General features: G+C 46.4%; 1 protein-coding gene and 1 non-coding gene across 4 annotated transcripts in view; both read left to right on the top strand.

The window, feature by feature from the left end:
* The window catches only part of FCHSD2 (FCH and double SH3 domains 2), a 136,145-nt gene that overhangs the window by 8,454 nt on the left and 105,552 nt on the right, over positions 1–22,139 (top strand). For all 3 annotated transcript variants that reach the window (XM_032188328.1, XM_032188308.1, XM_032188317.1), the window contains exon 3: positions 20,074–20,119. In XM_032188328.1, the coding sequence (XP_032044219.1) occupies positions 20,074–20,119 (46 nt within the window). The remainder of the gene's footprint in view (positions 1–20,073; positions 20,120–22,139) is intronic.
* TRNAP-AGG lies at positions 12,439–12,510 on the top strand. The gene has a single exon. It is a non-coding gene; the product is annotated as a tRNA-Pro (tRNA).

Here is a 22,139-nt window from a genome sequence, read left to right as displayed (position 1 = left end):
CAGAGGTACGAGGAAAACTCAAGAACACAGTACAGAAAATATTACATTAGTTTTAATTTGACTCGCTTGGAAAGGTTTTCCTTGCACAACCATTAGATCTAGAGGATCTAGAAGCTTATTTTTTTAAATTTCTTTAAATCCTGCATTTTTTTTTCAGAGTTGAATGCATTTCTTTCCTCTCTGGGTGATCTTTGTCACCACTAGTGCCTGTTGCAGTACTGTGAGGGTTTTTCTCCTCCTCTCTCCGAGCTCTCTAAATTAGTTGAAGACAGGCGGCATAATTCTTCGCCGGAGTACTCGTGTGGCAGAAATTTCAGCTTTTTTTTCCTCTCCAAAGCTGGTGGTTGTTGCTTCTGAATAATATTCCAGTTCAAGATGCCACAGGATCTGCGGTCTGGGCACGTTACCTGTAATTAGGCAGTTATTTAATGAGATCCTCGCATTCTTGACGGAATTAAAAAAATCTGGTGCTGTTTTGACTGGAGCTGTTTGAGGGAAGCTTGGAATGCATTTAAAAAAAATATAAAAATGTTGCCTACTGGGTGTGGAAGTCCAAGTTTTGAGTAAAAAAAAATAGGTTTCAGTATAAACATAGCCACAGTGTAAGGATTCAAGCCTATTTTGGCACAGTGAAATTGAGAAATGGACCACACTCCCTCTTTTTTTTTTAAACACTGGTGTGTAAAACGCAATGGATCTCCTGTTTGGGTATTTCTGAGTAGCTTCAGAGTTTTTTGGTGAGCTGCTGGAGGTTTGTTTTTAATGTCCTTTGTATTTTTTATAGCAGAAGCAGCGATTTCAGAGAGCACCGATGCACTTCTTACTTGTGTCAAGAAGAAAAATTAATATTTTTCCCCACTTCTTGGCTTTAAGGCTCGCATATGAATGAGCTCTGGTTTAGGGACGCGGTGCCAACGCTCGCTCTGGAAGCCTGAATTTCAGGGCTCGTTTCTTTACGGGCTTTCAGGAGCACTCCAGCCTTTAGGACGTGTTTGCCTTGGAAGATAATAAAAAGAGGATTCTGCTGCTGGTACAATGCACGGCTTGTTTGCTAGGCGCTGCGCTGTCAGTTTGGACTGAACGCCTCCTTTTTTTGGAGGGATTTCTTCACCTTTCAGGGGTGGGGGTGGTGTTTTTCCTGCTGGATTTTACCCCGGTATCGTTCCCAGCAGGGTTTTCCTTGGCAGAGCCCCGGAGAAGCAGCGGTGGCGAGCTGGTGGTGTGACCATGCAAGGAGGAGCTGTCGCTCAACCAAGCTACCTGGCTGTCTCAGAATATGGCACAGGCAATTTAAAGGAACCCCAAACCCTTCCTGGGACCCATTGGACCAAATCCTATAAGCAGGGCTTTTCCCTTCGAGGGTCTGGGTGGTTTTAATCCCAGCCCCTACCTCCGAAACCCCACGTGGAAGGGGAACGGGAGGCGTCCAGGACATCCCACAAACGTCACGGCACTGGGAAGAGGAAGGGCATTCTGATCATTCCAGACACAATCAGCGTAGCCTGCCTTAATTCCCTACGCTCTTCTGTCGTGTTTGTTTCATCTCGTTTGGTGGGAAAAAGGTGAATTTGGCAGCTTTCGCATCCTCTGCCGGTGGCGCTTCGAGCGGTTTTTGCAGACGGGGCTTTCAGCCTCCCAGCTAAACCTGCACGGAGGCTTCGTAAACGGTGCCTGCAAGGTCAGCCTGAATATCTCCAGAGAAGGATATTATATCTATATTATTATTATATGATAATATATTATCATATAATAATAATATAGAAAGATGCCTCTGTCCTAAGGGGCTTGCATAGTAAGAAGGGGACAGCCGTCGCTCCCTCTGAAGTGGTTATATTTTAACCAAAAGGTCTAACCGGGCTCCGTCTGCATCTCATCTCACGAAAGCTGCCTCGAATTGTGTGAAATTTCCTTTTTAACATTTGGATTTGACGCGGCTCCAGGAACTCGGGATCAAAAGGGAGCGGCCGGTCCCGTCTCCCGTCGGGACTTGAAATCCTTTGCGCCTGGCGAGGGCGAGCGAGTGGGAAGCTTGTCCTGACAGCTGAGGGAAGCGGTGTTATCAGATCGCACCTCCCCTGCTCGTGGTGGAGGTGAAAGCAGAGAATTTTGGGGGGCAGAGGCTACATGAGGGTGGTTATCTGACTGCAGCATCGCTGGGCACCCCTTCCCGGCTGCTCCCTGAGGTCAGCTGCTGCTCCTGGGGGGCTTTTCGCCTTATGTTGTGGCTGTCACTTCAGTTTTCTGATGACTAAGACAAAAAAAAAACACAAAACAAAACAAAAATTCTATATATTAAAGTCAGGGAGCTTATTTAATCTTCCAGGTCTTTCATTCTGTATAAAAGCACACACAAAAAGGTTGCCCTGTGCCCATATTCATAAAAATGTGCTGTAAAACCCCATCAGCTTCAGCACGAACCGAAGCAATTCCAGGCTGGGTGCTCCCAATGAATTACAGTTTTATAATAGCTCCAAGTAGTGGGGTTTCGTGCGTGTGCTTTATTAGGTTTTAAAGTTTTAGCAACAGCTTGCTAAATGAATCAGAGAGTGCATTAAGTTAGTCTTTTGATTGAATTAATGCTGGTACGAGTTCAGTTGTATTACTTCAGAAATAAATGCAATTTTGCCATTTAATGCTTGAGAAAACTAATTAAAACTCTATTGAAATCTATTTTTTTTCCCCACTTGCTGCAGTAAACGCGGATGCTACCCCTAGATTTGCCCAAATTCTTGGTGTTTGGAGCCGTTCCTTGTCAGAGCGTTGTGAGTTGGGTGAAATATCCTCGCCCCACGTCTGGGTGGGTGCTGTCAGGCATTCAGAGAACCCAAACAAGCCACGATTTTTCCTGAGGGTATGACACTCTGAGATGATCCCAGATCAAAGGTACCGTTAAAGGTGTTTAAATAGCAGAATGAATGAACTTTTATTCTCTGGGAGATGTTCTTGGCGGTGTTAGGGATGGCTGGAAACTTGAGGAATTACTCCAAACTCTTTTTTAAGGAAGAAATACTTCTGGTTTTAATTCTAAAAGTTAGAAAGACAGAAATGAAGGCCTTATTTTTTTATTTTATTTTTTTAAAATTGAACCCAAATTATGCCCCGGGTGCCTGTCCTGTCTTTCAATCACGACTTTGGGTGGTTGTTTCTCATCAGCCCCATGTGATCCAGGTGGACTAAATCAGATGGCAGGTAAATCTAGCTGCCTGGGAACACCTGGCTTAAAAACAAGTCCTGCTTCTGATTTTTATCTTTATGTTCTCCCTCCTCTACCGTTCTTCCCCGTGTTTTTAGCCCACGGAGCTGTGTGAGAGGCACAGCACGCAGGCAGAGCGTTCACACTTCCTATACGAGATCTGCTGCGGCGTTGGCATCCCCCAGCTCTATAAACACACAGTTTATAGACCCAGAAACACCACTTTTACCGAATTCACCCCCAATATTCAGTTCCATCCAAAGTAGAAGGAAGAATGAACAAATGGAGCACTAGCACGCGGTGATAAGCTCTTGGTAATTTATTATCCTGGCAATCCCAGAGCACACGGATGCTCTTCGAAACCAGCCGTGCCTCCAGGTATCTCCCCAGCGGGAATTCCTCTCCCTGCTCCACCTCCATCCTGTGCCACAGCTGCTCCCCTTCCTTGTCCTCTTACCCGGAGGAACAGCCGTGGTTTCTCCTCCCCAGTATCATTTCTCCTCCCCAGCATCGGATGGGAGGAAATCATTTTTCTGGGGGAGATAATTGGGTGGCTGACACGAGCCTGCTGCGTTCCCCCGTGAGCGCTGGCGTGATTTATGTTTATTTAATGCAAGCCTGTACCTGAAATTATGTCCAGACAGGAGACTGGGGAGCAGATCTTGCTGGCTTTGCGCTCTAAATTGATAAATTTAGAAGGCCAGGAGCTGTGGGACCGCACTGGAGAGCAAGGAGACAGAGAGGTTGGACCTTCTAGATGAGGCTGAGCGGTAAGGAAGCCAGCAGCATCCACACACTTTTGCTTAGAGGACCATAACACTATTTTTTTTTTTCTCCCCTCTTCCCTTTAACGCCCCTGGAGGTGACAATTAAATGGGGCTGTGCTTTTTTATCGGGGTGCTGTTGAAGTGACACATCTGTATAGCAAACCTCCAAGCCAGGTAACGTGGATGAGCGTGTGTTTTTAGAGCTGGGTGTTCTGCTTTTCAGGACCTCATCATTAACCAAATGCCATTCTTTTCACTGAAGCTATCCTTGGATTGTTTGCAAATCTTTTTATATTAGGTGATTTTTCCTTTCTCCATACAAAAGCAGGAATAAATCTTTGTGAAACTGAGAATCCAGAGGGTGAGGGGAAGGGGAGTGCTTTCTGTTACTATTTTCAGGTGTACCAGCAGAAAGATGGGTGAGTTTGTGATCAGAAAGATTTAAGGCTCATGATTTGGTTTCCTTTCTACATCTTTGGCCAATCTCACCTTTTCCTTGCTCTTGAAGGACCTCAGCTCTCCATATAGCAGCACATTAATACCTTGTGGGTGCCGCAGTGCTTTCTGTAACCAACATCTTTGGGTCTACTGGTGGAATTTGTAGCAATTCCTGATATTCCTCATTTTCCTAAACAGTTAGAGGTGAAAGAGAATTATTTTCAGCAGTTTTTGCAAGGAGTTGCAGTAAAAGTAGTTCATATTGGCTTTTTCACTTGCATCCGAAATACACAAAACTAGCGAAGAGCTCAGAAGTGGAATAACGATTTGGGAGGTGCTGAGTCTTCACACCACGAGCTTTATGGGTGGTGATAGACTTAAAGTGCCTTGATTCACTTTGAGCTCTGATTTTTTTCCCCGTGGGAAAGGCCCAGAAGTGCTTGGTGTGACGGGCTGAGCAACGTGCAGGCTTTCAGGGCAGCTTTTGCCCTAAAACTTCTCACCTGTCAAAATTACGCAGCGCATAAATGATGTCCGTGATGCTCACGTGGGCTAGAAAAACCTTCTGAAATATTAATATCAGCTTTGTATAAATCTGTGGGAAAGCAGATTTTGGCTAGTAGCTCTGAACCTTGCATAGAAAACCAGGGAGGATGTAGAATCCAGTTCCTGTACACACCTGAAGCTCACGCATTTCACCCAGGAGGTGAGAATCTGTCACTTGAAAACCTTCAGTGGCTGTAAATCTTCGATGGCTGAAGCTGATGTTTGGTGTCTGCCCATCTCTGGGGGGACCTGAAGTCGAGGTTGGTGGCAGTGATGCTGTTCCTGATGTCCTGGAGACGTCTGGACACAAAGTCCAGACACTTTCTGTGACCTGCAGCCACGGTTTGCCACTGCTGGAGAGCTCAGGGGGCTGCGGCTGTCAAAAGCAGGCTTTATTCTGAGTTTTGGGAAGTCTTTTAAACACCGTGGGCTGGATTATGGAGCCTGTTGCTTTCATCTCCCATAGCAGGGTTGCTTTGATGTTCTCTGGTTTTGGAGCTGCTTAATGCCAAGTCCTTCACCTGGCAGTGCTGCAGTGCTCCTGTCCAGTTAATGACACTCACAAGAACCCCGATGGGATCTTTGCAGCCCAGGGGATGTTTTCCTGAATCCAGACACATCCCAAATCTTTTCTACTCTCCCATGAGCAAGCTGACGGAGTGGAAGGTGTCCGTGCCCAGAGGTGGATGACATTTCCAGTTCCCTTCCAACCCAAACCATTCTGTGAGTGCCTGAAGCAGATCTGCCCGCTCCAGAAGTTGATCTGCTCACCCTTTCATTATTTTTTTTCCTTCCTAAAATTAGCTGCCTACCTCAACCTTACGCTAGAGAAGGGCTGGCCCCAATTTTGTTGATGTTTGAAACACTCTGCCTTATCTTCCCCTGCTTCACTTCTGCTTTTCCTGGGGCTTTTCAATCAGGGAAAATAAAAAAGTTCCGTTCCTGTAAAGGAATTTCCACTACAGGTATAAGAAAAACTGATTTCTTAATTCCCAGTGCAGCACCCGAGTTGCGTTTGCCCTTGGGGAGGATTTTCCTTCCCCTGCCCAGGTGTTTGTAGCAGCTGCTGCTGCTGTGGGTAGGAAGCAAGGTGAAGAAGAGCCAGTGGCAAGAAGAAACGGCTTCTGGTAGCCTTTTAAATGTCCTTTCCAAGAGGCTGGGTGGCAGTAGACTTTAAGTTTCTGCTTTTTTGGAAAAAAAGATGGGGCTGGACTCTCTGTCTTGTCTCTCCCTGGATAGGGAACCATCAAAGCAGCCCTGGAAATGACTGCTTGTATTCACAGCCCCTTCCTAGATCAAATGGGTAGAAGGAAGAACTTCCCCTCATTCCAGAAACGAGGTGAGAAGACCTGGTTCAAGGACAGGCAGTGCCCTGCCAGCCCTGGGAAGGAAACCCTAGGGTGTTTTTTCCCTTTCTACCCAGCAGGTGCTCTGCCTCCAGGAGCGTGCTTTGTTCCTTTGCTCTTTATTGCCACGAAGTACGCTGCTTCCCGAATTTGGGGTCAGTTTTGGTGTCTCTCTTGTGGCTTCTTCCAAGTCCCACCTGGCTCAGAGAAGGTGGAAATCCCCAAATAGCTGGGAACAGGGGGACTTTACTGAGGCTTGGCTGGAACAGGTGCTCACAGTGGCAGAGATCCTTGATTTTCCATGATGTGTGTGGACCACAGCCTCTAACAATGATGTAGCATTGAATTATTTTGGCTGGGAAAGGCTTTGGTGAGAGGTTGGTGGTGAGGAGGAACGTGCAAATCGCATTTCTGAGTGCCTGAGGGATCCCATTCCTGCATCTGTTGTATGACCAGGCTGAATATCCCAAAAAAACCCTGTGACCAGCAGCATTTTATCAGAGCTGCGTGGTGAATCTGCCTTCTTACTCTGAGATCTGCATTCAGAGATGTAAGCTGGGTTGGTTCACCTGGCTTTTGGGGTGACACCACCTGAAATTCCCTCCTTTCCTCCAGTTGTTGTCAGTTTTATCTTGTGTTCCCACCCCAAAACTTCATAAGGAACTTCATAAGGAATAACCCAAGATACAGATAAATTACCTACAGATAATTTTTACAGTTTGGACTGCGTATTTCCAGTGGATTACTAAAAAGCACTCCCCAAAAAAATGAATAAAACTAACCCAGGATATGGAACATGCACTGCTAGGACAGCATCTGCCTTTTACGAGGAAAAAACATGATGGTAATTCTTGTTGTATGAGTTAAAACAAAGCATTTGACTTCTGTCAATGCTGCTGAAAACGTAGCCTCGTGAAGTGCATTATTTACAGAAAAAGTGGATGCGTTGAAACTAAAGGTAAAGGAAGGAAGGAAATGTTTGTAATGAAGCTGGGAGGCGCCGTCAAGATCCCCGAAATGTGACAGATGAGCAAGGTGAGATCTCTGTCGCTGCCTCCTGCAAAACGTTTTGCAGCTCCAGGCTGAAACGAGCTGCCTGGATGATGAAAGGTGCTGGGGGGGGGATCAAAGGGACTTGTCACACCCCCGTTTTCTTGCAGCTCTCAGTAACCTCGGAATTTCAACGTGCTGGTATTTAGAGAAACACCAAATCACGCTGAATGTGACGAATCAGTTCTGGGTAAGCCGTCAGCAGAAATACCTTTGCATGTGTCCAAATTGTCTCTTTTATTGTTTGGTTTCCCCATTTAAAGCAAAAAAAAAAAAAAAGATCAGTGATAATTTGAGATGCACGTCAGCTAGAAAACCACTTGTCATATTTATTGTAAACACTGCTGCTGTAAAGACTGCCTGCCTTTATTATGAAGAGGGCGAATGAAATATTCGCTCTCATCAGCATCTTTCCAGTTGTTCTTTTTTATTATTATTCTGTTTAAAGGGAGAAAAAACCTTGTTTTAGGGTTGTTTTGCGTCTGGCTGTCATGTTTCTCTGCTCACATGCTGGCTTGCTAATACTTTCCCCGAGACAAATTGCTGAAAACATTGACTCCGTTGCAGGCTCCGAGGACTCTATATATAGGGAGAGAATTGATTTCTTTTTTTGGGCTCTGTTGCTAGTGGCAACTCATCCTAATCCCAAACTGTACAGCGACGTGATTTATGGTGGGTGCGTTTCTCGCTGTTTAATGTTGTCTGGATTTTTTTTTTTTTTTTTTTCCCCGTGTGCATTGCTAGAGGATCATTGTTCGGGCACGAGTTAAGGATGTTTCATGCTTTAAGAGAGTCGTTTGTCGCAGGCGGTGGGGATCAGAGCGTTTTAATGCGTAATAAAATGCCAGGCTAAAAGCGTGCTTGAAACTGAAGCGAGGAAGAAAATTGCTTAGTAATTTTTGATGGCTTTAGGGAGGGAGGAGAAGCTCCTGATCTTTAGGAAGGAGAAGCTCCTGATCAAGTGGAAGGCCAAATGCTGACAAAATCATCGATATCTGTTTGAACCCAGGTCTGTGCTCGTGGCTTTGTGCTGCCCAGGGAGGTGGGGGAGTCCCCGTCCCTGGGGGTGTTCAAGGAGAGGTTGGACGTGGTGCTTGGGGACAGGGCTTGGTGGTGACATTGGTGGTAGGGGGAGGTTGGAGCAGGTGATCCTGGAGGGTTTTTCCAACCCTTATGACTCTGGGATCTTTCCTACGATTCCACTATTGCACCAAGAATTCAGAATATCAATTTTTAGTTTAAAATGAAGAACTTTGTGACTGGGTGTGTCATATATACTGCGTTAAAACCCCTTTCACTTATAAATATAACAATCCCATGCGTTTTGCACCTTGTAAAGAACATCCAAACTTGCACCCGCTGACCCGTGCCGGTTCAGCAGCTTGCCTTGCATAACCAGAGCCAGAGAGCAGGTAAATTAGTTCTGCTTTTTTTTTTTTTTTTTCCTCCTTGGAATGAAATGCAGGTGGAAGCACAAATTGCCAGGGAACAGCAGCTGATCGCTCGTAAAGCCGTGTGCCAAGGTCGCTTGGAGGAGTTTGTCTGCAGGAGATAAGGGGAGCTGCTTGGCTCTGTGTTTACAGGAGACCTGCTCCGCAATAAGATGGCCGAGATTCAGGCTTGCAGTTTGCTGCCACGCGTTTCTTGCAGGTGAAGCTTGCTCTGCTTGAATTCCCTCGGGATCCTCCTGCATCCAGGAGGAGGATGAAGACCTGTGGCTGTGTTTAGAAACGGTTACGCTCCATGTCAGGGATGGGGCTTGGTGATAAAGGGGTATGGTTTCTTGCTCTGCCTCCCTTCCAGGTTTTTGTTACGTGTTTTACTCGGTGCTGATGTAAGTTAGAAGCAGATTTTCTCCAAATTGGCTGAAACGCCTTCTGCTGCAATATCTCTGTTTACATTCAAGAGCATTTTCCTTTAGCGTAGTTTATCTTAGTGGAGAATAAGTGGCTACTTCAAGAGTAAACACTCCGAAGGACAAGCTGGAGCAAAGCTGCCCGAAATAATGAGTTGGAGTGGCAGGAAAAGGGTACTTCTCATCACAACACGGAGATGCGTTCGGTGAGTTACTGTAAACCCTCTGCAGAGCAGAAGAGGAGTGGAAATACGGAGCGGGACTCCTCGAGGGTGGTGAAATGTTCTGCAGGGGTTGAATCCGCCGGGGAAAGTTTGTGTACCCGGCTATAAAAGGGCTGGGCAGATCTGGCAGCTGCTATTTGCTTGGGGAAAACTGGAAAGGGAGACGTGTGTCGTGGTGAAGGGTGCGTGAAGGAGAGAAGAGCTGCTTGAGTCGTCGGTCAGAAGGGCTGAATATTTTACGACTTACTCCTGAAGAGGATGCAAAGAGTATGTATGTGAAAATCCAGTTTCAGGAAAATCCACTTTTTTTTTTGCTTTTACACTTGTCAGAGCACTGGACAAGCACGCTGAGCTGAGGGGTGACTTGGCAGTGAGCTCCGAGAAGCGTGGCCTGAAATGAGGCTGCTGAATTTCCTGACTCAGCAAGCTGGGAGTTTCTTGATGTTACAGATACCCGTTCCTTAGGACTTTCAAGGTGTCCTTGACACAGGCAGACCTCAAGTTGATTCCCAGGCAGGAAATAATGGAATGGCTCGGGTTGGAAGAGACCTTAAAGATTGTTTAACTCCAACCCCCTGCCATGGGCAGGGATGCCACCCACTAAATCTTGTTGGCCAAGGCTCTGTCCAACCTGATCTTGAACACCTCCAGGGATGGGGCATCCACAGCTTCTCTGGGCAACCTGTTCACTGCCTCACCACCCTAGAATTTCATCCTAATGTCTAATCTAAATCTATCCTCTTTTGGTTTAAGACCATCCCCCCCTTGTCCTGTCATTCTCTACATAAGTAAAGAGTCCTCCATCTTTTTGTAAGACCCCTTCAAATACTGAAAGGTGGCAGTGAGAGGTGCTCCAGCCCTCTGATCACCTTCGTGGCCCTCTGGACGCTCAGTGTCATCTGCAGACTTGCTGAGGGTGCACTCAATCCCATCATCTGTCATCAATGAAGGTATTAAGCAGCACTGGTCCCCAGACAGATCCCTGAGGGACACCGCTCGTCACCGGCCTCCACCTGGGCATGGAGCCGTTGACCATCAACCCAACTCCTTATCCACTCAGTGACCCACCCTTCAAATCCATCCCTTTCCAATTTGGAGACCAGGATGTCACGTGGGACCACGTCAAAGGACAGAAGTCCAGGTAGATGACATTGCTCGGTCTTCCCTTGTTGACTGGTGCAGTCATCCCATCGCAGAAGGCCACCAGATCAGTCAGGCACAACTTGCCCTCGGTGAAACCAGGGCGATGCTGGCTTCTTGTGGTGGCTCACGGATTCCTTGTGGGAAAAAATGGGGTGCCTGTGGTACAAGAACAAGTCCCCAGAGCCAAGATGTGCTCTGATAGGAACGTTGATGAACATCTTTCTACGAGACCTGGGGAAAAACGCTGTGTGTGGATCTCCAAGCAGAAGTGGCTGGTGACCAACCTCACGCCGACGTGTCAGGCAGCAAGGTTAGCTGAAGGTCAGACAAATGAAGCTGTACCAAATCCAAGCAGAAAAACTGTTTTAACAGTGATGCTTCGTACTCAAATCGGGGCAGTGGTTCATTTTAGAGATTATTTAATGAGTGATACAAAGTCTTCAGTGGGAAGAACAAGGGTAGCAGTGCTGGTATCGCTCCAACCCAGCATGGAAATGTGTGCACTGAGGGATCCAGACTTTTGCTCCCTGATAAAAATGCTGCTGACTCTGCTTTATCAAATCAACCTGGAAGGTTAAAGTGTGTGTTTATAAAACAGTGACAGTTCTAGGAAGGGATCTGTTTCATTCAGGTAAGGGTTTTTTTTTTCTTTTTATATAAAAGAACTAATTCATTTATGCTGAATTAGGTGGAAATTGATCTCCCCTATGCATGCTGAGAAAGAAACATTATGCCTCCTTGCATCCAGAGCCTTTGAACCACTTCCTAGCGGGGATTTCTCTACCTCTTCTATTTTCCAGGTTGATTTGGGAAGGAAATGTCCCCGTAGCCTGCTTGGACAAGAAAAAAATCCCATTGACTAGTGTAGAATATCTAAAACGAATTTGTCTGTGCTCCAAGTTGAGCCAGTTGGATGGATGGACGCAGACGCTTGAGCTCCTTTGCCCTGTTCTTGGAGCTGGCGGTGTTGGCACAAAGGTAGTTGGAAAAAACAAACTGTTCATCATGATAAAAGCATTGCAGCAGAATTCAGGCTGTGTGCTTTGTCCTTGGGTGGTTTTTGGTGTGTCAGTGCAATGCCACCAGCGTTGTCTGATTGGTGTGAGCATGGTGGGCGAGCAGAAATTGTGGCAGGAAGCATCTTCTGGCTAGAAGAGGTGAAAATCAGCTGCGTGTGGTCACTAAGGCTGCTTTCTCACACTTTTCGATGCAGATGTGTCAAATACGTTTCCTTTTATTGATGTTTATCAATGGATCGATCTTCTGTGAGCTTCACATGTCATTAATAGAAGCAACGCCCTAACGCTGAGTGCAGTACGGATTTTCAGGTTAGACTTTCATTTAAAAAGCAGGTAGTGTCTGGGTTTTCTTTTTTTTTTTTTTTTTCAGCTGAAGAGTCAACAGGAAACCGGTGACTGCTCAAACCGGTGTGCTATGGTTTTAGCTGCTCTTTTGACCAGTTTATTGTGGTTTTTGTGATCAGGATAAGCCAGCCTTTGGTCTGATCTGCTGCCAGATGGCAGGCTCTGGGCTGTGTGTTGCTTCCAACATGCAGAAAAAGAGCAGAGCAATGTGTGTGTAGTCGCATGTAGTAGCTTGTGGACATACCTAAAAGGGTTTGGAGTTTTTTGGGGGGGTTTTAGGCTGTTTTTTAGTGCTAATCATGTCCCCTGTGACTTTGCAGCTGGCTGCTGAGGACAGGAGGAGATTACTGCTGGTTTCAGCAGAAGCACTGAGCCTTCTCCAGAATCTCAGGCTGGCGTAATTACAGCTGTGTGGTGCAGCCTAACGTCACCCTGTAAGGCCACGTAACCCAATTGCTTTGGTTTTCTGTTCTGGAAGGCGTAACGCGTGCTCAAAGGAGCAATATCGCAGCGGCTCGTTGGTCTAGGGGTATGATTCTCGCTTAGGGTGCGAGAGGTCCCGGGTTCAAATCCCGGACGAGCCCTTCTTTTATCTGGATTGAAGAAGAGCAGCGTGCCTGGAGGGCCAGGACCATACCCTGGGGGGCATCGAGCACGGCGTCGAGGGCAGGGAGGGTAATTCTCCCCTTAATATCCATTTTTTGCATTCTGCTGATGCCATGTCTGAACTTCCCATAAACCTGAGGAAGCTCAGAGAGCTTTCCAGTTGCCTGTCAGCTATTTGCGTTGAACCACAACGCTGGCGGTGACTTCTGATGCTGTAGGCACCGAGATGCTTCTGTTCCTGCCTTCCATCGACAGCGTTGCCTCTGTTGAGACAAGTTTCCCTTGGAAGAGGGAAAGCCAGCCCTTGGCGTGCCCACGTGAACTCCCCACCCTACAAAACTCTCTGGTGTGAAGTTGTGGGGACTGTGTGATGAAAATCCCTTCTGCTCATCCTCCCTCTGCTGTGTGCAGTGCTTTAAGTCGCCTCTTTGAAGCGGGCCCTGCTCTTTCCCTTCTTTGAAGAGCCACACATGCGCTTGCCTGCTGGATTGGAGCTAACAGGAGCCCCCTCATTAGAAGCACGTTTCTCATCTGAATAACCCAGCTCCAGCTGCTGCTTCTGAGGTGTGTGTGTGTACAGATAACGTGAAATCGGTGCTTTTCGGTAAATATAATTCATCCTTCGGATGCCTGGGATTTCATGCGTGTCGTTTGAAATGCCTCAGTAGTGGTAATTCTGCTTGGGGTAAACAAACTAAACGAGGAGGAGGCTGTTACGTGAGGCATCCGAGAGTCTCGTCGTGATGAAGCATTTTGGGGGATTAATTATGGCTGTGGGGAGGTGAGCTTTGTCTCTGCTGGATGTGGAAAGGGAATATTAATGCAGCCTGGCCCTGCATGTACGGGGGCTCCTGGAGGAGCAACTTGGTTTGTGACACACCTGTCCTTAAATTAAGAACCCAACTAAAGCATGTGTTTAATTATGTGATAGTGATTCGTTATGGGGTGTTTCCCACCTTATTGGGGAAAATGGGATGGGGCCTTCGGGTGAGTGATGAGCTCAACAGGAGCAGTGGGGCCAGCAGGGCCAGGGAGGTGCTTGTCCCCCTGGGCTCTGCTCTGCTGAGGCCGCCCCTCGAGTGCTGGGTTCAGCTTTGGGCCCCTCACTCCCAGAAGGACATCGAGGCCCTGGAGCGTGGCCAGAGAAGGGCTCCGAAGCTGGGGAAGGGCCTGGGACACAAGTTAGGCTTTTTTTAGTTAGGCTGAGATGAGATCTGATCGTGCCATCTTTTGGGAACGTTACAACCAAGTCTGAGCCCTTGATTTGATGGATACTAAGAGGAAGTTAGGAAAATACAGGATTTTTTTGACGTGTTTCACTGGGAAATGAACAATTTCCCTACAGAAATCTCCAGCAGCAGATGCAGGCAGTGCCCTCCTGCCTCCAGCTGACCAGCTTCACTAAGGTTTCCTGACCAGGACTGAAAAACTTCCCCCAGTTTTGGGGTTTGGGCTGCTGAAATGCAGCCACTCTGCAGCCCCCTCCTTAGGAAGCTCCCCCGGGGCCAAAGCTGGGGGCACACTCCCCTTTCAACATAATAGGGGAAGATTTGAGTCGATTTTTAGAGCTTTTGGGCCTTGAGGTGGTGCTCTGTGGGGCTGAGGCATCCCACCTCATACTCCTGTGCTATGAGGAGTGAGGGAAGGCTCACGGCCCTACAAGAGCCCCCAACCCCTTCCCTCTTGGGGCTTCCCAAAAAGTAGCATCCCCCAAAATCCCTGTCCCACAGGACACGAGGTTATTGTCACCAGGAACAGCTTCAGGAAGGCGCAGGGGAGGGAAATCCACAGCAGGGCAGCGCCAAACTCCCACATGGCCTGGTGTGAGCCCGCCATTTTGGGATGCCTCATCACCAGCGACCCCAAAGCGAATGCTTTGAGAAAATATTTGAGTAAAAGACCTGTGAGGAGCGGCTGAGGGACCTGGGGGGGTTTGGGGTGGGGAAGAATCTGGGACGCCTCAGCTGCTGCCTGAGGCGGCCTTGGCTGTGAAAGGAGCAGCGGCTGAACACGTGGACTTCATCAAGGCTTTCAAGACAATCTCTTGCAGCACCTTTGTAGCTGGGGACACCGATAAGCGGCCGGGAAGGTGGGTGGGAAGCTGGCAGGACGGCCCCGTTGGCGTGACGGGGAGCAGGACAAAGTCCTGCTGGCAGCTTGCCCTCTGCATCCAGCCAGGGCCGGGTGCAGCAGCACCATGCCCCGTGGGGGCCACCTCCTGCTCTGCTTTTCGGTGTTTTGCTTGCCAGATACGCCGGAGGAGAGGCCACGTTGATGGCAGCATGGATGTGACAGCCTCACCTCGAAGGAAAAAATAAAAAATGAAAGTGCAGACAGCTGGAAGCAGCCCTCGGTGCCATCTTGCGCGTAAATATTTCACCTGCGTTGTAGTTGCTGTCACCAATGTCTTGGGATCTGTTTCCATTGCTCAGAATAAACACTTTCCATCACCAAATACATCTTAGCATAGTAAAAGGCATTCTGGATCCCTTTGTCTGTTGAGGGAGGCAGGGAATTGATGTCTAACGCTGCACTTCAACTTGTCACAGGCAGGTTGATTTTTTTTTTTGAGGTGCATCGGGACTTTTTCTGCCGAGAGACTGTGTTCATGCATTTATTCACTGCTAAGTAGGTGGTTTTGAGGCTGTTCCGTAGTGATTTTTGGTCGGCTCTTCTCCAAAATGCTACAAAAAGACTGAACACTTCGAAGCAAGCACCTGCCCGATTCTTCCCTGGCACAGAATTTTGGCGTTCACTTTTTCTGGGGTTGCCTCTGCCGGTGTGTGTGGGTTGGGTTGATTTAAAAATAAAATAAAACATTCAGCTCCTACTTTTTATTTTAATGTTACTAGGAATGTGTGTTTCCTTTCATCTTAGAAAAAAATAATTAAATCAATGTAGTAGTAGCTGGGGCATCGTTGCCCACTGAGTGCACTTGCACTCCCTATGTTATAGGGAGAAATTGGGAACTCTTAGGTTTCTGCTGGCATAATCCCACATGTCATGAATTATTCTTGATCTGTTTTTGGGGGGAGCTGGAAATTTTGGGTATCTCTCTACTTGCTGATTCACCTCCTTGCGCTTTGGACTGATTTAATGTAAAATGAGTTGCAAGGTGCTCTGCGATTCTTGACTTTGATCCCACTTGATGGGGTAAATGGCATCATTTAAAACTGAATTTTGAAATTACACCTAAAAAGAAAAGTCAAAACAATGCAAAACCTGTTATTCCTTCAGTTCTTTTCTTTTTTTCCATCCTTTTTCTTACTGTATTGGAGCTTTGCAGACCTACTCCATTGATCTGCATCTTCAACGTGCATTTTACTTTGTCAACTCAGTGAGCTTGGCAAGGAGAAAATGATGCTGTCTTTGCCATTCCGCTTCTGTTAGCGTTACAGAATAAAAAGAAGAGCTTGAAGAGCTACACCGTGAAGGGTGTGCGTGTGTAATTCCCCCCAGACCCGTCTCCTTTCTTCGTCTTTCGGATGAATGGTGCTGAAAGTGTCAATTCCGTGCCGCACATTTTGCTGACGCGGGAGATCTTGTCTCCAGAGCTGGCTGTGTCGGCTCCTTTGCTGCTCCTTCCTTTTGTTAGCGTTCACTGGAGACTCTCAGGTCAAGGTCAGTGAAAACAGGTGCATTGCTACGGCTGAATATTTTGGGAGGTTTCAGATGTGCTGCTGATTTGCACGCTTTCAAGTCCTTTGCGTTTGATGTATACGTTGTAGGGTTTTTTATTTTTTTTCAGTAAAATTCCCCAACAATTAACCCGGATATCCACAGCCCAAAAACTGTATCAACACAAACTGCTCCTGCTGGGTGAGTTGTACCGATTCTTCATCTGGATTTTGACCATCGTGTGCCCTGACTTCTCACGGCGACTTGTTCCAGATGTGGTTCAGGTCACTGCTTGGCTCGCTGTTGAGTCTCTCAGCCTTCAAATGGAAATATGTTCACCGTACACAAATTCAGTCCTCCTTTTATTTTTAATCCTTATTTATGCATGTAGACCTGTACATAAAGTGTCTTTTTACATTTTGTCTAGCTGCATAGTTTTCTAAACGTCGCTAAATGAGCTTTTTAATATATAGGGTAATTCAACGTCACCGTGCTTTGTTTTTTAACGCGTAGTCTGCGACTTTCATCCTCAGATTTGTGTGACTGGCTGAGCATTAATGTACATTGCAGTGTTATAGCACGGATTTCTATGAAAATGGGAGCTTTGGGTGATGCCACCCCAGGGGACAGCCACCCACCAGTGACCCTGACAGCCCCGCAGGACGTCGCCTTCGTGCGTCATTCCGCCTAAACTCCGTGGTGTTAAGCTTCTTTACGGTGAAAACTTTCAAATGCACCTGGACTTTTCATTGCATTTCTTGTTTTAAATTATTTGTTGGTGAGTGCTTTAAATACCTGAGAGTGAGAAACGTACCAGAGAGATGTTGGTGGGTCAAGTCCTGCTGTGCAGCAGAACCACTTCCATCCTCCTCCTCTTCAGATACCCATACCACCAGTATTTAGTCTGGAAGAGAAGTCCTTTCCAGCCCCACCTGTGGCTCTCGTTGCCACACTAATCATTTTGGAGAGATCACTGCTTGCGTTTTGGCCGCTTGCTGCCACTTGACCACTTCTCCTCCTGGTCACACTTCACAAGAAGCGTCTCTTGGTAATCCCTCCAGGCTTAGGTTCGTCCTTCCCAGCCATATCAGGAAGCTGAGTGAGTATCTGTAGGCAGCAGCATGCAAGGAAATGATGTGGGAGGCTGGCATTGCCGCTCAGTTTTAGATCTCCTGTGTTGAAACCATTGGGAAAACTTCCCCGATGAGACTTGGATGAGACTTCCCTCCCCGGGCATGCAGTGGTGTTCCCTAGCTGCAGGCTCTTTTAAAGACAGTTGCCTGGTCGCCCTCTGAATGTGGAATAACACGATGGTTTTTACACAGTGGCAGCTTGTCCTGCTGGTGAGTGTAATTTTTATTGCCTTTTTTTTCATTTTTGGAGACTTAAGGGGCTAAGTCAGGATTTCCTTGCAATACGAGGATCGTGGCAAGCATCGTAGTGAAAATGTTAGATGGGCAGAGCTTGAGAGTATACACCAAATATTGTCGAACTTCATTGCATTTATTCTTTCTTGTTGTCTTTCTAAACAGACAAGGAGTTGAAATGCCGCTGAGCTGGTTTTGGTGGGAGCAAGAAAATAAGCATAGTGCATGAGGATGGTCACAGGACAGAGCCAGTGCTTAGGAATTACTGTGCAGAAACAAAACCTGAACATCCCTGCGTGCACAATTAGTCTAACGTCTCTTAGATTTAATTAACCATTAGTTTGTGAGTGTATTAATAGCTGTTAATACATCCTAGTTGAAAGAAACCCTAAATATCACTGCTTTCCTGCAGACCCACTAAAAGATTTCATAAAACCATTCCAGTAGCAGAGGATTTTATTAACTTCAGGAGCCAAACGTTTCCTGATGTGAATGAACTTGTCCATCCTGACTGACAGTGAGGGTAAGAACATCCCATCCCAGATGCTCACAGGAAAATTTTCCAGTTTCCCTAGCTAAGAAAACACGATGCATTTATTAGGGAATCTTTCTTGTTTTCTGCTAGAAATAATTTCTCCTGGGAAATCTGCCTACCTTCGGTCTCATATCTCTGCGTGTTTTGTGATGTATTTATGGTGTCATAAAAGGATTCCTGGATAAACTGTCCCGAGGTTAAAACCAGCTTTGTGTTTGACTAATCGAGGGAAATGCAGTCACAAAGCAGCACGGAGCAGCTTCAAGGAATGCAGATGGCTGATGCTGCCAGCCTTGCAGCGCTTCCCATTTTTTGTTATTCCCCCAAACACAGATCAAACACCAGCTTCGGTGTTGTACAAACTGAATGACGTGACGTCTTGCCGCCTCTTTTATTTATTTATTTTAATTTTGAGCAGGGTTTTACAGGGCAAAACCTAAAACTGCTCTAAAACGTTGCTCCTTTACGGAGCTGCTACTGCACGGGGCTTTTTCTTCGTGCCGGAGCTTGCAGGCGTGCCAAGTCCGAGGCCAAAATTTCTGTCGGTTTTGTGGGTAAATTTGATTTGCATGGTATTTTGTAATTCTATACCGGGGCCGGTTGAAGGCTTTTGTTTTTTCTTCTCCAGTGTAAACCTCTTAATATGGAAGGTTTGTAGGGGATATCTTACGCTTCCAGCCTGTCACGATTATTGTTATGCAATTAGTTTAAGTGGAATTTGTTTTGTATGGAAAGAAAAAAAAAAAAAAAAAACAGCCTCGTGGTGAAATACACGGCTCCAAATCCACGCTTTGTGTAAACCGACTATCCCCCAGCATTTAGCTCTGATTATATGTTTCCAAATAAGATTAGCTGAGAATTAGAAAATAACGGCCTTTGCCTTGCAGTCTTCCCAGATTTAGGGTTTGAAGTCGGCTGCTTGTTTCGTTACCTTTGCAGTGTGGATAACATATTCTGGGTATTCCTCGTAGCTACCTCTGAAGCCATTTGTGCTTGTAAAAGTCAAATCCTTTTGAAAAGGGAATTGTGTTTTCAGGCGTGCTTGCTGAACTGGCTGGGATATTGGACTTGGGAACTGGAAGACCTGAAATGAATGGGTTTGTAGTACAATAAATACCTTAAATATTTAAAAAGAGGGTCTTCTACGAGCATCTGAACCTTTACCTGGCACAACTGGGCAACTGTGCAGCATGGGGACCTTGTCAGTGCCGAAATAGGGCCAGCTCTTTGGGGATCTCGTGGATCTTGGAAGAGTTTTGAGCTCTCCCCTTGCCTTTGGGGTCTTGCTTTGCGTTGTGCTGGCCGAGCCTGTCATGCCCTGGATGTTATTTGGGGGTGAAAGGCAGGAGCAGAAAGCCTGCTCAGAACTCATTTCGTTTGTGTTTATTGGTGTTAACCTCGTTACGGGATGTTCCTGAGGATTGTTTTCTGAGCCACCATAATTATTGTGTAATTAATTTACACAAAATCAGGTTTTCTTGTGCTGTTGGCTGCACGTGGAATGACACCAAGCCACCGACGACACAAAAATGCCTTGAGCTGAGCGGCTCTGACGTGATGTAGAGGTGACGATGGGCAAACCAGGACGTGGCTGGGGCACCACGAGGGCTTCACGAGCCTCGTGTCCCCAGCTGCAGGCACAAAACACTACGTTGAAGCAATACGGCTGTGTTTTTAAAGCCTAGATGCACGAAGCCAAATCCTCTCCCACAAAATTCTTCCCTGGGCTGTACCAGGGGAAAGCTGATGAGCCTTTAATGAAGTAAATGGTATTTACACGGTAGCCCTGGGAACTGAATTTGTCCAGGAAAACTTGGAAATGTGAACACTGCGTGCGGACTTCACATATGCACGAGTTGCTAGGCTGCTGGTACACAGCTGTCAAACAATTTTGCTTTTTAGTTGCTCATCTGACTGTAAAGACTTCCTAGCACAAACTCCTTCTGAGTAAATTATTGAATTTGTAGTGTATTGCTGCATGTATTAATGGCTTTTTTTCCCCAACTTTTTTTGTTTTTCAGAGCGTTCAGTCAGAAAAGAGCTGCCATTGAGAAGGAATATGCACAGGTAAGGTCCTGGATTAAATTTCACGTCTATGGCATTGTTCTCTGGAGGCGATTTATTCATTAGCAGACTTCTCACTGAGTATATTTTTGTCGTGCATCCTTTCCTTACGTTGCTTAGCACGAAGAACCCGTTGAAATTCTGAAGCAGGCGGTTTGCTTCTTCAGGAGTTAAGCCCATCCTGTGTTTTCGTGGACACTTGGGCTTGTGGAAGCTCTTGGGTAAAAGAAAAGGTTTTTAACATCTTAAAAATTGTTCCGTGAAAGTCAATCGATGCTTTCAGGCTTTCTCAGAAGTTGGTGCAAAGTTTGAGTAAGCGGTAAAATCAGGTCAGCTGGAGAAGAAATGTGTTCTGGCGAATCTGGTCCAAAGTAAATGAACATCTACATTCTTCAGAAAGGGCAGCTTCCCATTCAGCTGGAATAAGAGCCACCAGATTTGACCTAAGGCTTGGGATAGGGAGTGGAGTGAATTTTGCTTTATTTGTCAGAAAGGAGGGAGGATTGGATTTTTTTTCTCCCTTGCTCCAAAATTAGAAAGCATCCAAGAAGGGGCAGCTGCCTGCTTAACTGACAGTAAGGGCTCCTAGAGCTCACGTTCAAGTACAACAGATTAAAAATACGTTATTTTAAAATAGATTAAAAGTAGAAGAAAATAGAAGCGAGGGAATTTGTGGAGCTTAACGTACAATAAATACAGCTGGAGATGTGCCTGATGTTGTGGATTCTGGGGCAGAGGTGGAGTCTGAGAGCACGGGTTAGCACTAGGACGCTTCCAGCCCTGATCTATGGGTTAAATTAACGTGGTATCAGGAAAAAAAAATAATTAAGTTGTTGCCTATAAAAATGTAATTATAAATAAATTATAAATTATAAATATAAAAAATAATTAAGTTGTAAGTGAGCCAAGTGGGATGGGTGCTGAGCTTCATCTGAGCGCTCGTGGTGGTGGTACGAGGCTCTGCAGGCGTTGGTGCTCCAGTTCTTGGCGTGAATTTGCATCGATCACGTTGGCGTTTGCACTTCATTTGATTAAATGCAGCAGAATCGATAGCTGCTGAATGAAGCTTTGATTAAAAACGGGTATCCTGTAGTGATTTCTTTTGTTATGACGTGGAGGAGTTGAGGTCAATCACAAATGGTCTACGCTGGAAAGGGTTTTTATACGCGGAGGCTTTTTTGGTGTTTGCTGAAGGGAGGTCTCGGGAAGCTGGAAAATAATTAAGTTCTCCGATTTGGAAGGCTCAGTCTCAACAAGCGAGGCTTTCAAATGCTTGCATTTAAAAACAAACCAACCAACAAACCCCCAGCGTTTCCAGCAGTCCAGCTGCAGCACCGGGGGCTCGTCGGATGGCTGCTCCCGAGAATGAAGCCCTGTGGGATCGCCTCCTCGTCCCCGATAAGTTCAAGAACAGCACTGGGCGTTTCCTGGGCATGAAGAAGGATTCCTGTTCTTGAGACGGCAACAAATTTTCACGTAAAGCCTTCTGGTGAGGGAAACTGCACTCAAAATAAACACGGAGTCATCGTCACCGACTGCAGGAGGTTCCATTTCAGCCGGGTTTAAAGGGAGCTGGAAATTCTCCGTAGCCAGTTCCTGAAGCAAGATTTCGAAACCTTTTTTTTTTTTTTTTAAGATCGTCTCGCAGGGAGCTGCTCGGGATATTTAACCGAGGACGTTTTTGGCAAGCTTCAAAAAATAAATAAAGTGGAAGGGCGGACAGTAAAAATAAGTTTCCCATAACTTTCCAGAACCGAAGGCTTTGTTGGTTTAAGAAAACCCATTTATTCCGATGCGCTGGGCTGGGGTGCCAAGTTTTTATACAGTGTGCTTTTGTGTGGACGGGGAGAACCTGCACGAACATTAGTAAAAACACCCCGGCTCAGTGTTTAGACTTTATCCCTAATTAGATGGGAAGTGGCTCGGGTGGATGTGATGAATTACAGGATTTGTATGTAAATCGCTCCGTGCCTTATCCTACCAGGAGTTTTTAGGCTTTTTCACCATATTGTTACCTGTTATC

This window comes from Aythya fuligula, chromosome 1, assembly GCF_009819795.1.
Source record: "Aythya fuligula isolate bAytFul2 chromosome 1, bAytFul2.pri, whole genome shotgun sequence".
In the NCBI taxonomy this organism is placed as follows: Eukaryota; Metazoa; Chordata; class Aves; order Anseriformes; family Anatidae; genus Aythya; species Aythya fuligula.
The sequence above is the reverse complement of the archived record's forward strand: the minus strand, read 5'-3'. Positions and strand labels throughout refer to the sequence as shown.